The 20,065-nt window shown below is 36.2% G+C and overlaps 4 protein-coding genes across 5 annotated transcripts; 2 read left to right on the top strand and 2 right to left on the bottom strand.

Moving 5' to 3' along the window:
• Window positions 1-164: 164 nt before the first annotated feature.
• On the bottom strand, window positions 165-4,753 carry asb11 (ankyrin repeat and SOCS box containing 11). The gene is made up of 7 exons (XM_039655364.2): window positions 4,047-4,753; window positions 2,960-3,039; window positions 2,645-2,752; window positions 2,388-2,538; window positions 2,168-2,302; window positions 855-1,040; window positions 165-759 (listed from the first exon to the last, which is right to left on the bottom strand). The coding sequence occupies exons 1-7, from the start codon at window positions 4,141-4,143 to the stop codon at window positions 635-637; spliced, it is 882 nt and encodes a 293-aa protein (XP_039511298.2). The 5' UTR covers window positions 4,144-4,753; the 3' UTR covers window positions 165-634.
• An 85-nt stretch (window positions 4,754-4,838) lies between these two features.
• Window positions 4,839-9,821, bottom strand: piga (phosphatidylinositol glycan anchor biosynthesis, class A). Its single transcript, XM_039656049.2, has 7 exons — window positions 9,545-9,821; window positions 8,993-9,297; window positions 7,802-8,234; window positions 7,287-7,419; window positions 7,062-7,194; window positions 6,524-6,730; window positions 4,839-5,990 (listed from the first exon to the last, which is right to left on the bottom strand). Exons 2-7 carry the CDS (start codon window positions 9,272-9,274, stop codon window positions 5,733-5,735), a joined length of 1,446 nt encoding a protein of 481 aa, XP_039511983.2. The 5' UTR covers window positions 9,275-9,297; window positions 9,545-9,821; the 3' UTR covers window positions 4,839-5,732.
• A 441-nt stretch (window positions 9,822-10,262) lies between these two features.
• LOC120467164 (uncharacterized) lies at window positions 10,263-13,810 on the top strand. The gene is made up of 11 exons (XM_039655964.2): window positions 10,263-10,395; window positions 10,582-10,685; window positions 10,828-10,872; window positions 10,957-11,070; window positions 11,147-11,284; window positions 11,463-11,567; window positions 11,674-11,808; window positions 12,219-12,282; window positions 12,432-12,455; window positions 12,566-12,592; window positions 12,695-13,810. Exons 1-11 carry the CDS (start codon window positions 10,377-10,379, stop codon window positions 13,219-13,221), a joined length of 1,302 nt encoding a protein of 433 aa, XP_039511898.2. The 5' UTR covers window positions 10,263-10,376; the 3' UTR covers window positions 13,222-13,810.
• Window positions 13,811-15,645: 1,835 nt separating this feature from the next.
• On the top strand, window positions 15,646-19,852 carry LOC120467130 (uncharacterized). 2 transcript variants are annotated; one of them, XM_039655913.2, is made up of 8 exons: window positions 15,646-15,810; window positions 16,016-16,116; window positions 16,637-16,714; window positions 17,066-17,194; window positions 17,722-17,850; window positions 17,965-18,093; window positions 18,588-18,639; window positions 18,851-19,852. In XM_039655913.2, exons 1-8 carry the CDS (start codon window positions 15,693-15,695, stop codon window positions 18,916-18,918), a joined length of 804 nt encoding a protein of 267 aa, XP_039511847.2. In that variant the 5' UTR covers window positions 15,646-15,692; the 3' UTR covers window positions 18,919-19,852. The 2 variants fall into 2 exon arrangements, with proteins under 2 accessions (XP_039511847.2, XP_088989327.1); XM_089133201.1 differs by lacking the exon at window positions 18,588-18,639.
• Window positions 19,853-20,065: the final 213 nt, after the last annotated feature.

Here is a 20,065-nt window from a genome sequence, read left to right as displayed (position 1 = left end):
ATAGGCTACTCTCCCAAACTGTGCAACTGAGGCTAGAGAGGGAACATCCTCAACATATTAGTCAGAATTTAAGAAAGACAGACAGATAGATGTAGACAGACAGAAATAGACAGACAGACAGATAGCTATGTTCATTCATGTTTTTTATTTTTTTTAATCCGAGTTTTACATCTGGGTTTTACATAATTGATATCGTATTTTGTAAATAGCCTACTGTGTTTGTAACAATTTGTTTGTAGGCTACTTATAGTGTATTAAAAACAAAACAAATAAACAACAACAACAAAAAAAAACAATCATGGTAGGCTACGTAAAATATGTAGATTCTTAAAGCCACATTTGTAGAATGCGATTTATCCCAATCTACCCTATAAAATTATGAGGGTAAAATAATATTATCTGCTGCCATCTACTGGATAGTTCAGTTATTTTGCGTTCGAAAAGATTGTGACTGTAGACTGTGTGTGTGTGTGTTATTTCAACAAATGAATAGCCTGTGAATGTATAACAATATTTATTACACAAAGCAAAGATTAGCTACATTTATACAAAGATTATTTACAGATAAAAATGTGCACATAATGTTAAAAGAGAAAGATCACGGAAGAGTGTTAGGATAATATTTGTGTGTGTTTTAATGATAGAGAAGATAACAGTGCAGGATATGTGGTAAGCAAAGCAACTTAGTTTTGTTGAGTCCTTTTTGTCCCAGTGAACGTCGAATAGACCATCTGCACAGTTGAGAAAGAGAGCAAGGACCTGCAGAACCGATCACAAGCCAGAATCAGTATACTTGCATTAAAACAGCATAATAGTAATGGGGCATACTGAACATTTAATTTGTGTTTATTCACCTGCAGTTTGCAAGAGATGTTTGATACTCTGATCTGTAGTCAATTCTAGAGGTTTCTTTCCCTCAGAGTTCCTTGATGTCAGATCAGCTCCATGCTCCAACAGTAGCTCCACCTCCTTTGCTCCGCCCACTCTGGTTGCAGCATGTAAAGGTGTCTCAAGACCCAGCCCACATTGCACATCAGCGCCTGGAGAGAGAAAAGGAGCACTTTATTGTAATTGCATATTATGCATATTATATTTAAACTGTATGTATGATTTAGCTTGGATTTGATTTTACATTTTCTCTAATTGATTACGTCAATTTAGTAACTAAACAAAAAGAAAGAGACAATACATGATCCATAGGATTTTTTGTTAAAGGGTAACTAAACACCAAAACAACTTTTTTTAGTTAATGATCTGTAAGAGTGGAGCTTAATAAATGCTGTTCATTGATTCGAGTACATTTTTTGACAATTGAGTATAAAGTGTTTTGATTTTCAAATATATGGTGTAAAAACGTCTGAGTGCTGCCCTCTTCAGGTTAAACGGAAAGCTCCTGCAGTAGGGGTACTTGCTGACGTAGCGAACTCTCAGACGCACTCTTGTCACACCCTTGGTGCGAGCTGGCAGCCCCTGGTATAAAAGCATCTGGTTCCGTCAAAACTACTGTAGCGAGTCAGGAGTTGGATTTATGAGTATTGAAAACGATCAGGATAGCATATAATAGCATCTAGTTATATATGCATATAATTAATCCTCTGGGGTCGACAAACGAGCCGGTGCATTTTGCTGGAGTTTTTCATATTTTTTCATATAGCGGCATAATATCAATATGAATATATGCCAGCGTGCGCTATTGAGATCAACTCGACGACATAACTCATCAGATGCCGGTCGCGATGCGGGAGTTAAGACCGCAGTTTGAGCCAGCAGCTCGAATGGATTATTTGGCCCTGTGTCTACATACAATTCACCCTCATCCACTTCAGGTGAAGGTGAAGGTGATGGCGAAAAGTCCTCGACTTCAAATGGCCGCTCTGTTGCAAAGGCAGCTACTTGAGTCACTCCAGTCTCGCTCTATTTTAGAGTCTGACAGCAGCTGTCACTCACGGCGGGTCTCAGGTGCACGCCCCCTAGCCCCGCTGGGGTCTGCCCATTTTTTCAGCATTTTTCAAATATTGCTAGTGGGTGGAGTCAGGCTCTGACCAGGGGTTTAGTTACCCTTTAAAGTACTACAGTAATGTGCATGTGAGAATCATCTTTGAGATTACACAAAACAAAACAAAAATGTATTTATTAACCCATGAAGGGTGGTGTGTGTGATTCTGACCTGAGATCAGCAGGCTTTGAACGCAGTCTGTGCTCTTGGATTCACATGCACAGTACAGCGGTGTTCCTATGCTGGGCAACTCCATGTCCACATTCACACCATGAGACAGCAGCAGTTCCACACATGCTGTGTGACCTAAAACATGTACACACGACATCCGGTTTACTGAAATCCAAACGTTTACAGTTCTCTGTAAATTCACAAGAATCATCACATATACCTCTCTTTGCTGCTTCATGAAGAGGTGAGTTCAGCAGATGAGCCGGATGGTGGACAGAGCTGTGCATCAGAATGAGGCTAACGAGAGTGGGGTTTCCACTCCAGCATGCATTGAAGAGAGGAGTGACTCCATCAAAGGAGACGGCATTCGCCTGAATGCATACATATTGCAGCCATTAATGCATGTTAAAGCAGAGAAAAAGAAAAATAAAGGCATAAATATTGCAAATAAAGAGAAAGTAAGGCCTATATACATACATCAGCGCCATGTTCCAGAAGTTGTTTAGCACAGGTAAAATGGCCTCCAACACATGCTTCATGCAGTGGTGTGATTCCATTTAATGTAGCCACGCCCACATGGTATCCCTGTAAAAATGCAAACATGGACAATTAATTTCATTCATAATAACCGTTTGTTTTAATAGTCTGTCCTTAAACCTCAACATGTAGACCAGTCGGACTGGTTTAGTCCAATGACATTCATACTTATTTTAGTGTGGATAAGTGTCCAAATACTTTTTGTAAACTCATATTTAGCTATCCAGTTTTATCCAGTGTTTCTCCCATTAGTACCTGTGAAAGGAGTCTTCGCAGTGGCAGCAATCTTCCTTGCAAAGCGGCATCGTGTAGAGGTGTTCTGTCATCCCAGGAACCTAACAAAGCAGAAACATACATTAATATTTAAAATGAAGATGTGCAATATCACATTTGTTGTTTTGATATTTAAATAATAGTCAGTGTTGGGATAATGAATTACAAGAAACACCACTTAATCTTAAAGGTATGTAATCTGATTACTTTTTTCAAGTAATTAAAAAAGTAAATCAGCAATGAATTGCAGTTAAATGTGAGCATACATTTGCTCATCTCACTTGCACAAAAACAGATTCAGTGTTCCTCAAAATGAACAAAACTGTGAAATGCAAACAGAGTTGTTTTTAGAGGCAGAAAATGGGTGAACAGGGATTAGAAAATGACTCAGGGCCAGATACAAAAATTTGAAAGACAGATGTCTTATAGATGTTTAGAGGATGTGCACAGAGGATTATCAAGGGAAAGTATCCTCCAAGTATAGACAATTAAACCCACACTCAATACCTTATTTTTGAAGTTTATTACTTAATATGAAAGAGTTTCACCGCACTCACGGCAAGGTGCCAGACAGATAACACTTGACAACCCAAAGAATAAATTGTCTGCACACTTGAGTCCTTCAAGCAAAATTTAATGCCAAGCTTTCGGTGATACAACCATCCTCAGGGCAAACCTGAGGTTTATTACTTAAAAGCAATTTAAACAAACTATTCAAAATCAGTCAGATTGGGTTATCTTCTAGATCAACATTCCAAACCAATTGGCTTGGCTTGTAATGTGGAATTGGCTTTTTCTATGTCCATATAATTGAAAAAAAAAAGTAATGGTCTGGAATGCTGACTTGGTGCTATATAGTATGTTACTATCATACATGTTTCATGGTCCAATGGTGACAAATTTGTTGATATAAATTTAGGGATTTTTGTTAGTGTAATAAAATTGTAAAACAAAACAAGAACAAGACAGAACAGAACAAGCTTGGTTCTTGTTGTAAACCTGTTTGACCACTAACAACATTCAAGAGTGAAGAGTGACATAATAACAGAGGTAGAGGAGGAAAACTCACCTGCCATTAGTGTATTACACACTTGTCCTCCATATATGTGAAAGCTGTGATCCCATGGCTTACTCCAGACGCTCACTTCAGCATGAACCACAGCCATCTCCAAACTTCACAAGAAGACAACCCGCAGGAAGAGAACAATAGTGATAGTGGTGGACAGAGAAACTCTTCAGAGGAGTTTAAATGGCCTTCGGAGAAACAAGAACCCCCTTGGCAAGAAAGCACCTCCCACTGTTATCAGTGATATGTGCTTACACACCCCCATCTCCCCAAACTCCTGAGGTGAGCATCCCCCACATGAACAATCTCCTCAAAATGAGTCGAAGGGCCAGAGGAGATAAAACATTAGATGCAAAAACATGCCACAGCAAGCACCTTTAACCAGTTTCAGAGAACAAATTAATGAAAGACAATACGTCCCTATAAAAAGTAACTAAGTAAAACTGATCTACAGCAAGAGAAATAGCTAAAACTTGAAAAAAGAAAATGAACCATTAACCAAAGCCAATGCAACTGCAAATGTAATTGGTGATACAGTATCTGCCTCTCCAGCAAAACATGATTTGCATCCAGTGTTATGCAGAAACAGGATCGCCCTAGCTGGATAGAGCGGCTATTGAATGTGCATGTGTGTGAAAGCAGTCAGAGAGGGCGATAAGTGTTTGTTAACGACTTCTGGATTTAGCCTTGAATGTTTGAGGGTGTGTTTTATCAGCCCTGTTTGGGTATTAGCATAAGATTCCTGATCCAGAGAGACCCTGACTGTTATCTACAACAAAAACAACTTTATGTAAACATAACATGCCTCATTTATCCTCAACAGTCACACTTTTGAAGTAAAATTTCATATATTGACTTAATTTAATGTATATTCTTTAGTTTGAATTTGAATTCCGATATTTTAAGTAAATTCTTCCAATTATTTTATGTTATTTTGTGGACAAAATTCGCAAAGCACCAACAAATACTCATGTCAAACAGTCATGTCAAAGCTGAAACAGTTATAAAAAATGTGTACAGTACTTATTGCATGTTAATACAATTTATTGTAGATTGTGTCAACAATTGTGAACACATTTAAGTTAACACCACTTTCAGGTAGTATAAACGTTGTGCGTTATAACCATGATCATCATACTCACAGAAAAGGACAATATAAAATAGGTATAACATAAAAGAAAGCAAATATGAAAAGTGAAGTATAGTGCCTTAAAATGAGTGTGTTGCATGTGAAGTAAAAAGAAAATGGGGTGTTTGGGTGTAAAATAAATACGTTTATGTTACTATCCAACAAACATTTTAGTTCAATTCATATATATACCAGTTTGAGATCACATCTCAAGCATACAAATATGCTGTAAGATGAAAGTAAAGGTGATAGAGAAAAAGCCACCCCTGTTGTCAGTTATTTATCTTGAATACAGATTTTTTGATGTGTTTGTGCACAGATTATTATCTGATGGGGGTTCATTGTGCAAAAGCAGGCGCTGGGCTCTGGGATTGGCTGAGGAAAGCTCTTAAAAGCTTTCTCTACACCTGAGGTCACTGTTTTACACAGTTATGTACACAGGTACAGACAATACATGTTTTGATGTACCGTAGTACATTGGTATCACAATTCAGTTCATTACCTACATCCGTCCCCTCCAAAAAAAATACCATGTAAAGACATGTTAGATCATTAGTCACTCAGGACACAGCTGGGTTTGGTGTTTTACTTGTCTTCTTACTAACGTGATGCCCAAAGCGGCTGTGGGGGCCTGATGAGTCTACAGCAACATCAATTAGATGATCTGGGCGGAGCCACTGCAGGAAAAGCAAGAAGAGGAAGGTAATAACAGCAACAAAGGAGAAAATGGAGCCTGACACGGCCCCACAGTGAGAGCGCAGTCTCTGCAGTCGCGCAGACAATGGCAAAACGGGCTGCCTGCACACCCGATTGTACACCTGAAACAAACACAGAAAGAGTGGGAGAATTATACAATGACTACAATTTACAACATGTGGGTCAGTGAGATTTAGAGAAATTATTATTTTTTTTTTTGTTGTTGTTGTTTTTTTAGCAAGGAGGCATTATTCATCAAAAAGTGACAGACATTTATAATGTTACATAAGATTTTCATTTCAAATAAATTCTGTAGAAAATTAACAAAAAAGCATCACAATTATTACAATGATTTCTGGGTGATCAGGATCATGTGACATTGAAGACTGGACTAAATGGCTCCTGAAAAATCAGCATTACCACCATAGGAATAAATTACCATTCAAAATACAATAAAATAGAAAACAGCTATTTTAAAATTGATTCATATTTCACAATATTAGCTTTGGTGAGCATAAGATACTTTCAAAAAAAAAAAAAAAAAAAAGGAAATCTTACTGACTCCAAACTTTTGAATGGTTGTGTGCAACAATAATAATTACACAATAATAAACAACAAATAATTATAACATTCAAGCATGTTCTTAAAACTTACCTTTTCTGTGCGCTCGGCAACATTTCTCCAAGTGTACAGGGTTCGGACCTGGCGGTGGATGGAGGCAGGAGACGCCACATTTCCTGTGCGTATTCTTGCAATTACAGTTTCCAAACCATCGCAAAGTGACTGAACTGATGGTTCACACAGAGTCACCAACTCATCAGGCAGGACTTCAGGTATACCTCCAACACGAGTGCTCACCACCTACACACAATAAACCAGTTAATTGTAGCATTAAAAAGTATACTGTATCCATCTTATATGTGGAGCAGTTGTGGCCTTATGGTAAGAGAGTCACACTGGACCGAGTATAGGTTACCATACTTGGCCTTCAAATCAAGTCACTAACATATATTGTCCCTACTATGAACTATATAAATATAATATAATGCTATATACAATATATATAATATAATTACAGAACAATATAATACTCACACAATATACTTTTGAACATGAAATGTCATATGCAACCCATTTTACTTGCATAATGCTACATCACTAATACATTTTCATAGAAAAAAAAAACACATACATGCAACCCACAGCTGGCTCCCTCCACTATGGCCATACAGAAGGCCTCAGTGAGAGAAGTATTGAGAAAGACATGACCTTGAACAAGAACATCCCTCACATCCTTATGATCCAGAGCTCCCAGCAGACGGACTCTTAATACACACATGAAAAATAAAGGTAAGCAAAGATATTATACAAATACTTACATCTAGAGATCATTGCTCAGGCCTACTGGCTTTCTTACCTGTCATGAAGCTGATATTTCTCTCGAACCTCTTCCAATACGATTCTTTTGGGTCCTTCTCCACCAATCAGAAAGCAGAGATCTGGATGCTTTCCACACAGTTCAGGAATGATTCCACTTAGTAAATCAATCCCTGAAAAACAACAGATTCTATTATGAGCATATTAATTTCTGATTTGAAATTCATTCAGATATTTAAAGGGGACATAAAGTCAAAACTGTCCTGATATCACATTGAATAAAAAGTATCTTTGATATAATACAATTCTTAAAAAAACAACATATTAAGCAGCTATACATCAAAATTAAGTAGCTTTACATTTGACTTTTATATACATTATGAATAAAAAAATGTGAAATTATTATTATATTCAAAAAAAACTTTATGAATATATAACATTAATTAAAATACTGATAGAATGATTTTAGAGTCATAAATGCTTTTTTATAAAAATTCTATTAAAATGTTTCAACATTATTTTGCAATACAAATAAAAACACCATGTTCTCCTCACCTTTCCGGTAAACCAGTCGACTGATGACCACAATGGTGATCTTGCTGTTGTCACGACGACTGGGGTCAGGGGTGAAGTCAGTGGGGTCAACAGCATTAGGGATGACAGAGACAATCTCAGGGTCCAGGGTGGCCCGTAGTACAGTGTTCTCTTTGCTGGTGTACGACACGCACACGATGTGATTCGTGTCACACAGAGAGACAGTCAGCAGCTTATTGGTCAGTACAGAGCTCAGGTCCGCGAATCCGAAGAGAGAGTGGTCTGTGAATACAGTGTTCAGTCCCATAGTCTTTGCGTGAAACAGGGCATCATGGGCCATAGCAGAGAAGGAACTGTGGGCATGCACGATTGTGATGCGCTCGCGCACAAACACACATCGGAGTAGCGGCAAACTGTGAAAGCAGGTGGTGGCTGTGGACTGATTATACATGACCTGAAAGTAAGGGATGTGAGTGAGAAGTTTGATATGTACACTGCCGGTCAAAAGTTTGCAATAATTATGATTTTTTTATGTTTTTCGTAAGAAGTCTTTTATGCTCACCAAGGCTGCATTCATTTGATCAAATATACTGTGAAAACAGTAATATTGTGAAATGTATATAACGTTTCTATTTTAATATATTTTAAAATTCATTCCTGTGTCTAATGGCAAAAATGTGCTAATTTGGTGCTCTATTATTATAAATTATTATTGGTGCTCAATTATTAATAATGGTTATTACTATCAATGTTGAAAACAGTTTTTGTTGGCTAATATTTTTTTGTAAAAAAAAAAAATTTTCTTCAGTATTTTTTGATGAATGGGTTCAATAAACAGCTTTTATTTGAAATAAAATCTTTTGTAACATTATAAATGGCTGTAACTTTTGATCAATTCAATATTTCTTTTTGTTTGTACTTACACCAGACTTTTGAATGGTAGTTTATCACGGTTTTTACATTTTGTTTTCAGACTTATTTATAATAATGGATGTTTCTTGAGCACCAAATCAGCATATAAGAATGATTTCTAAAGGATCTATCATAGGAATAAATTATTATTATTTTATGTAGGTACAAATAAACAGAGTCTTGGCGAGTTTAAGAGACTTTATCACAAACATTTTCAAAAATCTGAATTATTCCAAACTTTTTCACTAGCAGTGTGTGATATGGCCCTTTTAAACGAATGCAATATGTTGTTAAACAAACCTGGAGTGGTAGGTAATACACCTTCAGTCCATTGGTCAGGTAGCGAATCCCACGGCGGTCTCCATACGCATGCGTTGCTATCACAACCTTATGGCCCTTCTCTATGAGGCACTGTGAGAGCTGGTAGATGTGACTTTCCACACCACCCATGTTTGGGTAGAAGAAGTCTGACACCATACATATCCTGTGCTTCACGCCCGGCTCATGATCAGAGGAGTGTGTGTCCAGGGATAGAGGAGGTGTTTTAGGTGCATGAGTGTGACCTCTCCTCCTGTTGCCCATGGTGTTGTGAAATCCTCAGTGCTCTGCCATACAAAAGTAGAGATGTAAGTTACACATGTACTTCTGCACAACACAGTTACACAAGCTATATTCCAGTATATTGTGGCTGAACATCACTACAACACTGTTAGACTTGCACCTAATTGATTTACTTAATGAAACGTAATAGCTAGACAGCCAGATAGATGAATTAAAGAGTCTTGAGATTTAAAGAACTTTATGTACATTTACATAAATGTAAATTAACCAAAGAGACACTAAAACACTCACCCAGTCAATCACTGGCTGATAAAAAAAGAAACTGAATCCTGAACAAATGAACAAAGACTGATTTAAGATGTGTGCTCGAACTTGTTATATCTTTATCACGTTCTAAATCCATCGTTAATTCATAAAAAATTAAAAGGTTTCAATTGTGTTTCCCTGGAATAAAATACAAGCAAAACAGTGCACCATCACGTCTGCTATTTCCGTGATGTTTGGATTCTTTTCTTCGTGGTGGTGTTAAATAAAATGACGCAACGGTAGGTGCTGCCCTCTAGAGGACACAGTACGTTTACAGGAAACAGTTTCAGTAAGACTAAAAACAACATTTTCCCCCAGTCTTTTCTTTATTACTTCTGTTAACCTTAAGTTCAAGTTATTTTTAGCTTTATTTATCATTTCATAGTGTTTGTAAGGTAGATCTTTAATTTGTAAGTTGGCCATCATTTATCACTGCAATTTGCTCTTTCAAAAATAACAATCCCATTTGTTTTAAATCCTTGAAACCCTGCACCAAAAAAATAAAATAAATAAATAAATAAATAAAACTAAAACAAGAACTAAAATCACCACTAAATGGAACATTCCAAGCAGTTTAAAGCCATAACATCTTCTCTGCTTGAAACAGAATGTTTTTGTTTGAACTATGAGAAACAGACCAATGTCACCCACACCACAAAAACAAACTTGTGAACAAAATGGTTTCACTTTTGTGTTCGACAGGGCGGGGTCTAGTATAATAATATGCTGTACAAAAACAACCTGTCTTTCGACTGCAGTGACAGTCAATGATGTGTTCAGGAGCTCTTATTGGGTTACTCTTTTGCCTACATAAGATATGGCATTTGCAGCAGCTGGTATGCTTTCTTTTTATATTCATATCTTATATAGTGCTTGAGAAATACAAATATCCACTATTTTCTCAAACATTCTTTTGTATTGTATGTTTCATACTGTAAATAGTTGTTTGTTTTACCACAATTTGCCAACAGCGTTACTGTTTCAGTTGCAGTTACTAAATTCACTGTCTGTCTATGTTGCAGCTGGAGTTTCCTTTAGTGATGTTAGTCTCATGAAGCAAAACAAGAAGAGTAAAAGAGCTTCTGCGTCATTCCCATTTATCAAGCCAGATCTGAGTGCTGCTGAGGTATAATGTCACAAACAACTTCTACATAGTTTCTTTTTTTTTATTTAAAAAAAAAAAAAAAAAAAACTTTGTAGTTAGTTTCAGCTTGTTTTGAAGATGCATACAATTAATTGTTTGGGCATGTCCCTGTTTTTCCTGGTAGAATGTTGTTGAAAAACTCAAACAATTTGGGAAGGACTGTTACCAGGTAAACATATGCATGTAATGTAAAGTATAATCAATGATCTTTAAGCCACTAGTATTCGCTTAATATGTAAAAATCTCTCTGCAGCGGTTCAACTTCAAAATACCAGCCACTGAAAGCATTCAGCAAAAGGACAACTCGCTTGATGAGTCAAAGGACATTATCAGAAACCTGGCTTCTGAACTGGACAGATTGATACAGGTAAATATTTGACATTATTTTATGAATTTAATATGAGTTTAACATAAGTTTCAACTGATCTGCATTATGCCCACAGTCAAAGATGTTCAACTTGATAACTCAAAAGTTCAAAAATAAAGGAACTAAAGAAGAGCAGGATGAACACCAATATTATATTTTGCAATGGGCTGAAGATCTCGAGAACACACAGACTAAACAACTGGACAAGCAAGAGGTTTGGATTCACTTTTTTATGAGTGTTTTATGAGTGTGTTTTTGAGTGTTTTATGAGTGGAGAAAAGTGATGACAAGATAACACAGTGGTTCAGGGAAAATTATTAATTAACCCTAACTGCAGACATTATTTTACCACAGTTGTCAATAGTATTTGTTTACTCTTATGTTTGCTGTAGATTCAACAGACCTGTTCAGAGCAGTTGTCGAACAGTGAAATTAAATTTAACAAAGCAAAACAAATTTTGTCTGACTGGTCTTGGAAACTGAAAGACATGGAACAGGTTTGTCACCTGCATGTTTACCGTGAACAAAGGGATAAGACGTTTCTGTCACGCACAAGATTAAATCAGATATCTCAAATATCTTTCTGCCTCTTTCTGACTATAGAACTCAATATTTCAAAAGAGGGGATGTGAAGAAACACTGAGGGATCTCCACAAAGAATCAAAACAGGGAGAGTCCAGCATACTCCCAGTGATGGACTGGATAATATGGACTGTAATACAGTCAGGAAGCTCTGAGGTAAAGATGAAAATGAAAATTGGTCATGTAAAGAAATCAAGTATTGACAATATTTTTAGACAGTAGTCCATTGCTTTTCAATATTTTTTAGCAACTGAACATATCTAAAAGCATGAGAGTTCAACTGATGTTCTAAACTTTTCATAAATGTGAGTACATTTAGACCTTGGACCTTGGATACAGCATAACTGCTGTGATCTTTGTAACTGTAAGGGGGGAATGATTCATCAGTTCGTAGGCCGCCCCCCTTCCAGTAAATAGTGCATTTATGATGTGTTATACTTAGAGAAACATGTTTTTGTCATTTCTGAATCATATTTTGGATCTATTATGTATCACGGCAATCACATTTTTATCAAAACGAATGTCAAATCTTAATGTATTTGTGGTTTTATTGTTTTGTATGGAAGGAGTCAAACCACAGACAGTGGGTGAAGAGAAAACAGAGCAAAACGCAAAACGCCAAAAATGCAGGTGAAGATTACTTTAGGCTTTTCCTTAGAGATTTTACATATAGTGTTTTACCATGTTGGTAAAAAATGGTCTCAGAGAATGATAAATTATACAAATGTATGTGTAAAAGGTTATGTCAATATTTTTCCTTGTTTTCCTTTTTCCCCTAGTTGGATTACGCATTCCTACCCCAGGTATTTTCATTACTCATTGACTTTCATGAAATCATGGCTTCACTTTTAATTTCACTTTTGTGTTGATGCTTAATTTGTCAGGTTTAATCCAACGTTACTTTTTTTCGCAGTTTGGAACTGGATCACAAAATCAACAGGTAAAGCTCAACTGATATTTAGCTTTTATAACCAAGACATGTAAATTCACCATACAGAGTTTAATTTCAATACTTCAATATCTTCTCATTTTGTTCTTGAAGCTGTTGTTACTCTGGATCCAAACACAGCCAACCCAGAACTCATAGTCTCTAAAGATGGAAAATCTTTGAGGGCAAAAGAATATGGTCTCAATAGCTGGAATGGGTTCCAATGGAAGCGTTCGAAATTTGATGGCTGGACTTGTGTCCAAGCTAAAGAGGGTTATAATACAGGTAGCCATTACTGGGAGGTAGATGTGAAGAAGAAACATGAGTGGCGGGTGGGAGTTGTGAAGGAATCAGCTCCTCGTAATGGCTATGTGACCATGAACACAAAAACAGGCTACTGGAATCTGCGTCTGCAGATGGGTACTTTGATGGCTTTGACTGAACCAGTCAGCAAACTCAACATACAAACTCCCTCTAAGGTAGGAGTTTATCTGGACATTGAAGAGGGCCACGTCTCCTTCTATGATGCTGAGAAAAGAAGACATATTTACACATTTAAAACAGAGTTTAGTGAGACAGGAAACATTTACCCAATGTTTGGCACCGTTGAGACAGACAGAGCGTTGGTGATTTCATCATAAAATGTACTTCATTTAGGTTAAAGGTGGGGTATGTGATTTTCTTTTATGACCATTTTTTTTCAAAATCACTTGATATCCTAACCCACTTACAGCCACTGAGTTAGAAGCACTGAAATGAAAATTAAGTGAAACGGGCCGGACTCGAAAAACTCCAGCCAATCATTTCCAAGACAACCTAGAATCATTGGACATCAATCAAACGGTCGTATTGTGACCCAGTCACAATAAGTGCAAGACGCCCAGGTACAGAGAGAGAGAGTATTTGCTATCTCATACATCTGAGTTTTGCAGATGCATGATTTCATGTCCATGTTCTTTGAATGGGTGGAGTCAGGGCCAGCGTTGGAGGAAAGAAGGTAGGATCTTTTGAGTTGTGTATTTTCAAAATCTGCCGGCCGTTTTGCAAATCCCATACCCTACCTTTAATACACCTTGTCCTTCCTTCTGTATCAAGTTTAAAGTTGAGATTTAAAAAGAAGGCACACGTTTGTTGTATAGCCTGTGCTTTGTTGTATATACTGTATGTATGCTTAATATGAACATTGTCATGTCATTCTTCTGTTTGTTCATTAAAGAAGTTCTGGCAGTACCTCTATCATGTGTTTTTATCTCATAAGGACTCAACCTACAGGTCTGTCGCCTATATTAAATAGCCAGTCACAATGAATTCTTGTTTCTATGAAGACGTAGCTTCGATTAAATATCCATATGTGAATATGGATATTGGCTGGGTTAGCCTTGCCTACATGCCACGATAGAAAGTATCGTACTTAATTTACTCTATTTTAAAACTTAGCATAATGGGGCTTTCACGTGATGAACGAATTAAGAACCCGAAGTTGACTCGAAACTTCAACTAATCAATTCTGTATCTGGTAGCCTACTATACTCTGCACATACTCTGCACTGTATAGTATGGTCTGGTCCATGTATCATCCATTCATTTGATTTCCAAATTGAAATGAAATCAGCAGAAATGAGAAAACGGCACCTTTATTCGTAAAAAAACAAAACAAAAAAAACATGAGATTTCGACTTGATTTTTCGTTTTTTTAGTTCACAGGCAAAAAACGAATAGCCTGACTTCAAAATTCTTTTTCCACATGTGTGGCCATGACTCATGAGTTGCCCCCCTTTCACTGATCATGAGTCATGAGTCACGGTCATTTTAAGCCAAAATGGGGGTCAACCTTGAACAAATTGCAACAGAAGCAAACTCAACTGATTTTGTATCCTCAATATGTCCCGAGTAAGGAGAAAAAAAGCCCAGAAGAATCCCATTAGGGTAAAGTTTAGAAAAAGACCCAAATGTATCCCATTGCAACATTCATATGCATATTCATTCTTTTTCTCACGTGAAAAGGGTAAAAAAAATTAACTGTTTCTGGGGGATGAGTCTGAGGAAAGAACAGGAGACATGGGTAATATAAGGAGAATGCAGAAGACAAAAGGTAGGTGAAATAAAAAAGTGTCTGGATCAAAAAATCTGATTACGTACACAATGCACTCAATGCCCAAACCCCATCCTGCAATAATAATTAAGCCTAATAAAGGCTGGTTTATACCTACTTCTTCCTGTATTAATGTTCATGGGTAGCCAATGGGTTCCATTCAGACCTTAACATTAAATCTCTTACTGTTATATGTCAACAAGATTAAAAAAAAAAATAAAATAAAAAATAACCTGCTATACCCAATGATTAGATCTGTTTGGGTAATTATGCAAACTAATACGTAATTATATTATGCACCGTTTGTCCATGTTAACAAACAGTTTCAAAAAACTTGTAACATTCTTTGTTTGACGAATGAATGTGATATATTTTGGTCTTTTTCTAAACTTTCCCCTAATGGGATTCTTCTGGGCTTTTTTATATAAGGATATAAAATTAGTTGAGTTTGCTTCTGTTGCAATTTGTTTAACCTTTTTTCATAAAATGACTGGACTATTCCTTATCCTTGAGGCAAACTTTTACTTTCACATGCAAAGGTTAAGAAAATTCCTTCTTTTAAATATTTCTTATTAAGTAAAATATTTAATCAAATTACTAATAATAATTGATAATAGAAAATGTAGGCTAGTTAGTTTATGTACCATGATTAATATCTGTTATAGATATCCTGGTTATTTTGGGTCACCCATCTTATTCATAGTAAATGTGGTAATAACAAGATGTTGTTTCTACTAATAACACTGGTATTGTCATACAGCAAGTTAATAAGTGGGAAAATTTCCTCACCGGCATAATCATCAAGATCAAGATCCAAGGGGTGGACATAGGCCAGTATTAGGGTTGGCTTTAGGGATTAGGGGTGGGTTTAGCGATTAGGAGGCGGAGTTGGGTATGTTTAGGTGTAGCCTATGTAAGGTGGGAGGAGTTGGATCTGGATCCGACTCCTCCCCGTTGATTTCATGTTCCGCAGCCGCCTACTCTCGCATAGTCAGGCGCATCTCAAACAAGTTTCAAATCATGCGCTTCGGGATCTTGAAAAACTTCGGAACGTCAGTTTCGCGTCAGCCATCCCTACTAAAAACTATGAGGATTTTATCAAAGCTCATTCGAAATCTGCAGGAATTGCATAGAAAAGGTAACGTAGTAGCTAAATCAATAAAACATAATTAAAACTTACAGATAAAAAAAAAATGAAATAAAAATTGGTTGCTTGTGATGATCCTGAGTGATAGAGATGTGTAGACTATTCAATTAAAGTTAAAGCCGGATTGTCATTCAGTTTGTTTTAGTTTCATATCCAGAGTTCAACATTTACGTCATATTTGTGTGTTCTTTTAAAGGACGAGATGTAATGTGGGATAATACAATTCCTTCGAAGATTGTTGAGGTGGAATATGATTGTATGTCTGAACCGTTCACAAAACCCAAATTGTCCATACTGGTAAGTTGTCATCATTAAACAAAGTATGAATCCAACAATGCACATCTAAGTTAGACATATTTATTTTAAAGCTTAGGCTTCAACTTATATTTTAAAAGAGTATCTTAATGCTTACATTAGAAATAGGATCAAAGGTAAATTTTTATATTCACATATAGGATTAATTTGTTAAAGGGATACTTCTGAATGAAAATTCTGTCATCATTTACACACCCTCAAGTTGTTGCAAACCTGTATGAGTTTCTTTCTTCTGCTGAACACAAAGGAAAATATTTTGAAGAACGATTAGAACCAAACAGTTGTGGGGCACCATTGACTTCCAAAGTATTTTTTTGCAAAGTTTTTAAGGTGCAACAACTTGAGGGTGAGGAAACGTCTAAACGATGATAGAATTATAAAGTATCCCTTTAAATTAGCCTAGAAAACAAATCTCTACCATGACTGCTTTGTTTTGAAGGACAATTCATGCATCAACAAGCCTGTCACTTAATATTTTGTCTATGTCTTTGTATCCACACAGAAAAAAAGTATCACCATGGACACTTTTAAATGCATTACAACAGACCTGGCAACACAGTTAGATAGAGTCACAACAAAGGTACATTACTAATACTGGTACATTTGTTGTAGACATTTTATCCAATCAGATAATCTCTTGACATGCCTCAATCTCTTTGTCTCATTTCAAAGGCTGCTTAAGTCAATGATGATGCCTCATTTCAGTAAAGTAACCATTACATTCTAAAGTCATAATGAAAAAAAAATACATTTCACAAGGAATAATGGTCAATTTTTAATGGTTAGGCTACTTTTGTGAAATAAGACATCCTCATTTGATGACATATGCGGCCAACTAATGCACCTTTAAAATGATTCACGGCTTAATGAGCCATCATGTACATCATCATTCTTTTGTCTAGACGCTGAGTAAGTTTTGCTGTTTCTATAGGTTTGTGGAAAGTCCCAAGCTTACAATGTGGTGGATGACTTAAGTTTGGGGGAGTGTGAAATTTTCATTGCCAGATGGTCTGAGGATCTGAAGTGTTTGCGTGGAAAATACAGAAGACACCTAGGCAAGGTAAAAGTGACTCAATATCTGTGTTTGTCCTACACACAGGGTCCAAATTTAAAGCCTTCGAAATGCGAGAATTATTATTTTTGATCAGGAAATAAAAGCTGATGGGCCTGTTACTTTATCAGGAAATGCTTGTCTGTTGAATCTTACATGATAAAGATTAGCTTCTGAAGAACTCAGAACTCCTTTGTGAAATATTACATTCTGTTTCAATACATGTATTCCATGGAAGAGACACCTACACTTTACACCTACACTGTTCCATATCATGTCAGTCTACTGCTTCTGGTGAACTCCATAAAAAGTAGTGTGGTGTTTCATGCACTATACTTGTGTCAACAGTATAAAGACTATACAGACAGCTATCAGAACCATGACAACACATTCATTCAACCTAATGCCTTGGATAATCATTCAGTCTCTGCTGTAGGGATATATGACATTCATAATGCAAATTGCAAGTATTGCTGCAGATACAACAAAAAGATTGTTAAAAGGTAGTTAATGTTTAAATATTTGTATTTCATCAGATATCCAATGTTGAGAGATTCAGAAGGAGTCTGGAAGGTCTAAACACCAGAGAAGATAAAGTTCAGAAACTGACAGAAGCTCATAAAGATTTTTACTGGTTTATTTATATTTTGAAGTCACTTCCAAAGGTTAGTCATGATAAAAAAAAATAAAAAATTACTTGATCATACTGTCATTTTAAGCCATATGAATGTGGATTTATCTGCCTTGTTAATTTTCTCTCTTTTTTTGTTGTTGTTTAGTCCTCAGTGTGTCAAGAAGGACGTGCTAGAGTAGAGCTGTTGAATCTTTACAGACTGTGGAAGAAAGGACAGCTGATCAGCATGTTTCCTATCATGGACTTTATCATGAAGACACTACTCAAGGAGAAGGTATCACGTTGAGATCATGTTTCTTTTTTGTTTGTTTTCTTGTTTATATGTTACTCCACCATTATAATCATCCACATGTGTAAAATTGTTTATAAGCCTTCTATTTTAAATATAATTTAAAAGCAACTCAAAAGCAACTGCTTTTATTGGGTGTCTCTAGATCTTATGGTCCTTCCTATTAGATTTGACTGCCGTTTGAAAAAACACAGTTTCATCCCAAGAAGTCATAACTGACGGACGTCTTATACGTCAACATCCGCCTTTTTAGGGTACCCTTAAATGTCGGTTACATGACGATCCCGGGCCGTCATACAACTGACGCTTTACCTTTAACGTCGGTTTGGTGACTGGGTAGGTTTAGGTCTGGGGTGGGATGAGACTGCGCTGTTTGAAACCACTTTAAGCTTAAATATAGAACTGACCCTAAACCACCTGCAATTGCAGATGGTGGCATAGATGATCTATGTAAATAACTCTTGGTTTCATGACTTTAGGATTCCGTTTTAAAACAGAGGCTTCAACATAGATCAGCATTGATGGAAACAGGTGGGAATTTTGTATATTCATGTGTAATATTCACCTTAGAATGTGTTGGTGGTGTTTTCTGTAAGCAAGCACATATGGTAAGTTGTGTGTTTATACGAAAAGGGAAAGAGATATCACTTTCTGTATGACAGTACATTCCTGTAAAATTCCCAAATGTCTTGCGTTATTTTTACTTATTTTTTACTTCTAATTCTCTGTCTCTCCATTTTAGGTTCATGTGTACCACTGGAATTTAAACTTCATCTTCTAAAAGATTTAATAGTGAAATTCTCACTTTAGCATTAATGCACCATCTGTGTGATCAAACGGAATGACAGCTCTCAAAGAATGGGAGCCTGAGTGGGCCAAGAACCATCACAAACAATAGTAACAAACTTGCACAAAAAGCCGATACAGCCTGCTTGGAAGAACTATAGACCTTATTCAGAGCAGCGCCATGACAGGTATGAAAGTGAGGCTGTGAGGGATAGACTTGTAAGGAAACATTCTTAAAAAATAAACAAAAAAATAAAATAAAGGACATTCCCTTGACTGGAGTAAAATCCCCTAATGACGTGACTGTGAATGAGTATGAGTAAATATTTGCATAAAAAGTCAGAATAGGTTTTTTATTATTTTATTTTTTTTATGTAATATGTTTAGAAAATGAAAAATATGTTAATGTGAAGCCACTGTACTGCATATTTGACATTTAGAGAGCCAAATGTGAATGTATGTATTGGTTTCAACTGTCCCTGCACTTTCAATTTCATTATGAATTCTTCGATATGGTTTCTTGTAAATAGCAACTATAATGATCACAGTTATGCATTGACACTCTGTACTTGTAAAGCACCAATGTATTCAAGTGTTGCAGTGCAACAGCTCTAAAGCCACAGTAACCTTATAGGTTAGGCACTTATGAAAAGTCTTAACAGTTTACTGCTAGTAGTTTGGCAAATTAGACTAGAGTAAATCAAATAGGTCAGAAAAAAGAATTTTGAAGGTGAAAAAGTTAACTGTCAATGCAAAATCACATGATATATTAATAAATGAAAATATTTTGACACATTTGTTTACTTCAGGTATATGTGGGTCATTTAATGTGGGTATATTTTTCCAAGGTTGGCCTAGTTGTGTATGACCACGTACTTTCAGTTTCTCTTTTTGGGACTGTGGTTGTTAATTATTTTCAGTGTATTATCAGAAGGTTTTAATTAAATAAATAAAAATACACATTTTTTATTAAAATTGATTTGAAATTTAAGACGTTATTAAAGCCTTGAGTTATAATATGGTCATATAATATGGCCACTAGAGGTCATAGGTTCGTTTCTCAGTGTTGTCCTGTGAAGTGCACTTTCATACTTTTTCTGCATATATAATTTAGTCTTTCTACTTTTTTAAAAGAAATTATGTCTCAGGTTAGGTAAAAATCAACAGACAA

Source organism: Pimephales promelas, chromosome 7 (assembly GCF_988280905.1).
Source record: "Pimephales promelas chromosome 7, fPimPro1.hap1.1, whole genome shotgun sequence".
In the NCBI taxonomy this organism is placed as follows: Eukaryota; Metazoa; Chordata; class Actinopteri; order Cypriniformes; family Leuciscidae; genus Pimephales; species Pimephales promelas.
The sequence above is the reverse complement of the archived record's forward strand: the minus strand, read 5'-3'. Positions and strand labels throughout refer to the sequence as shown.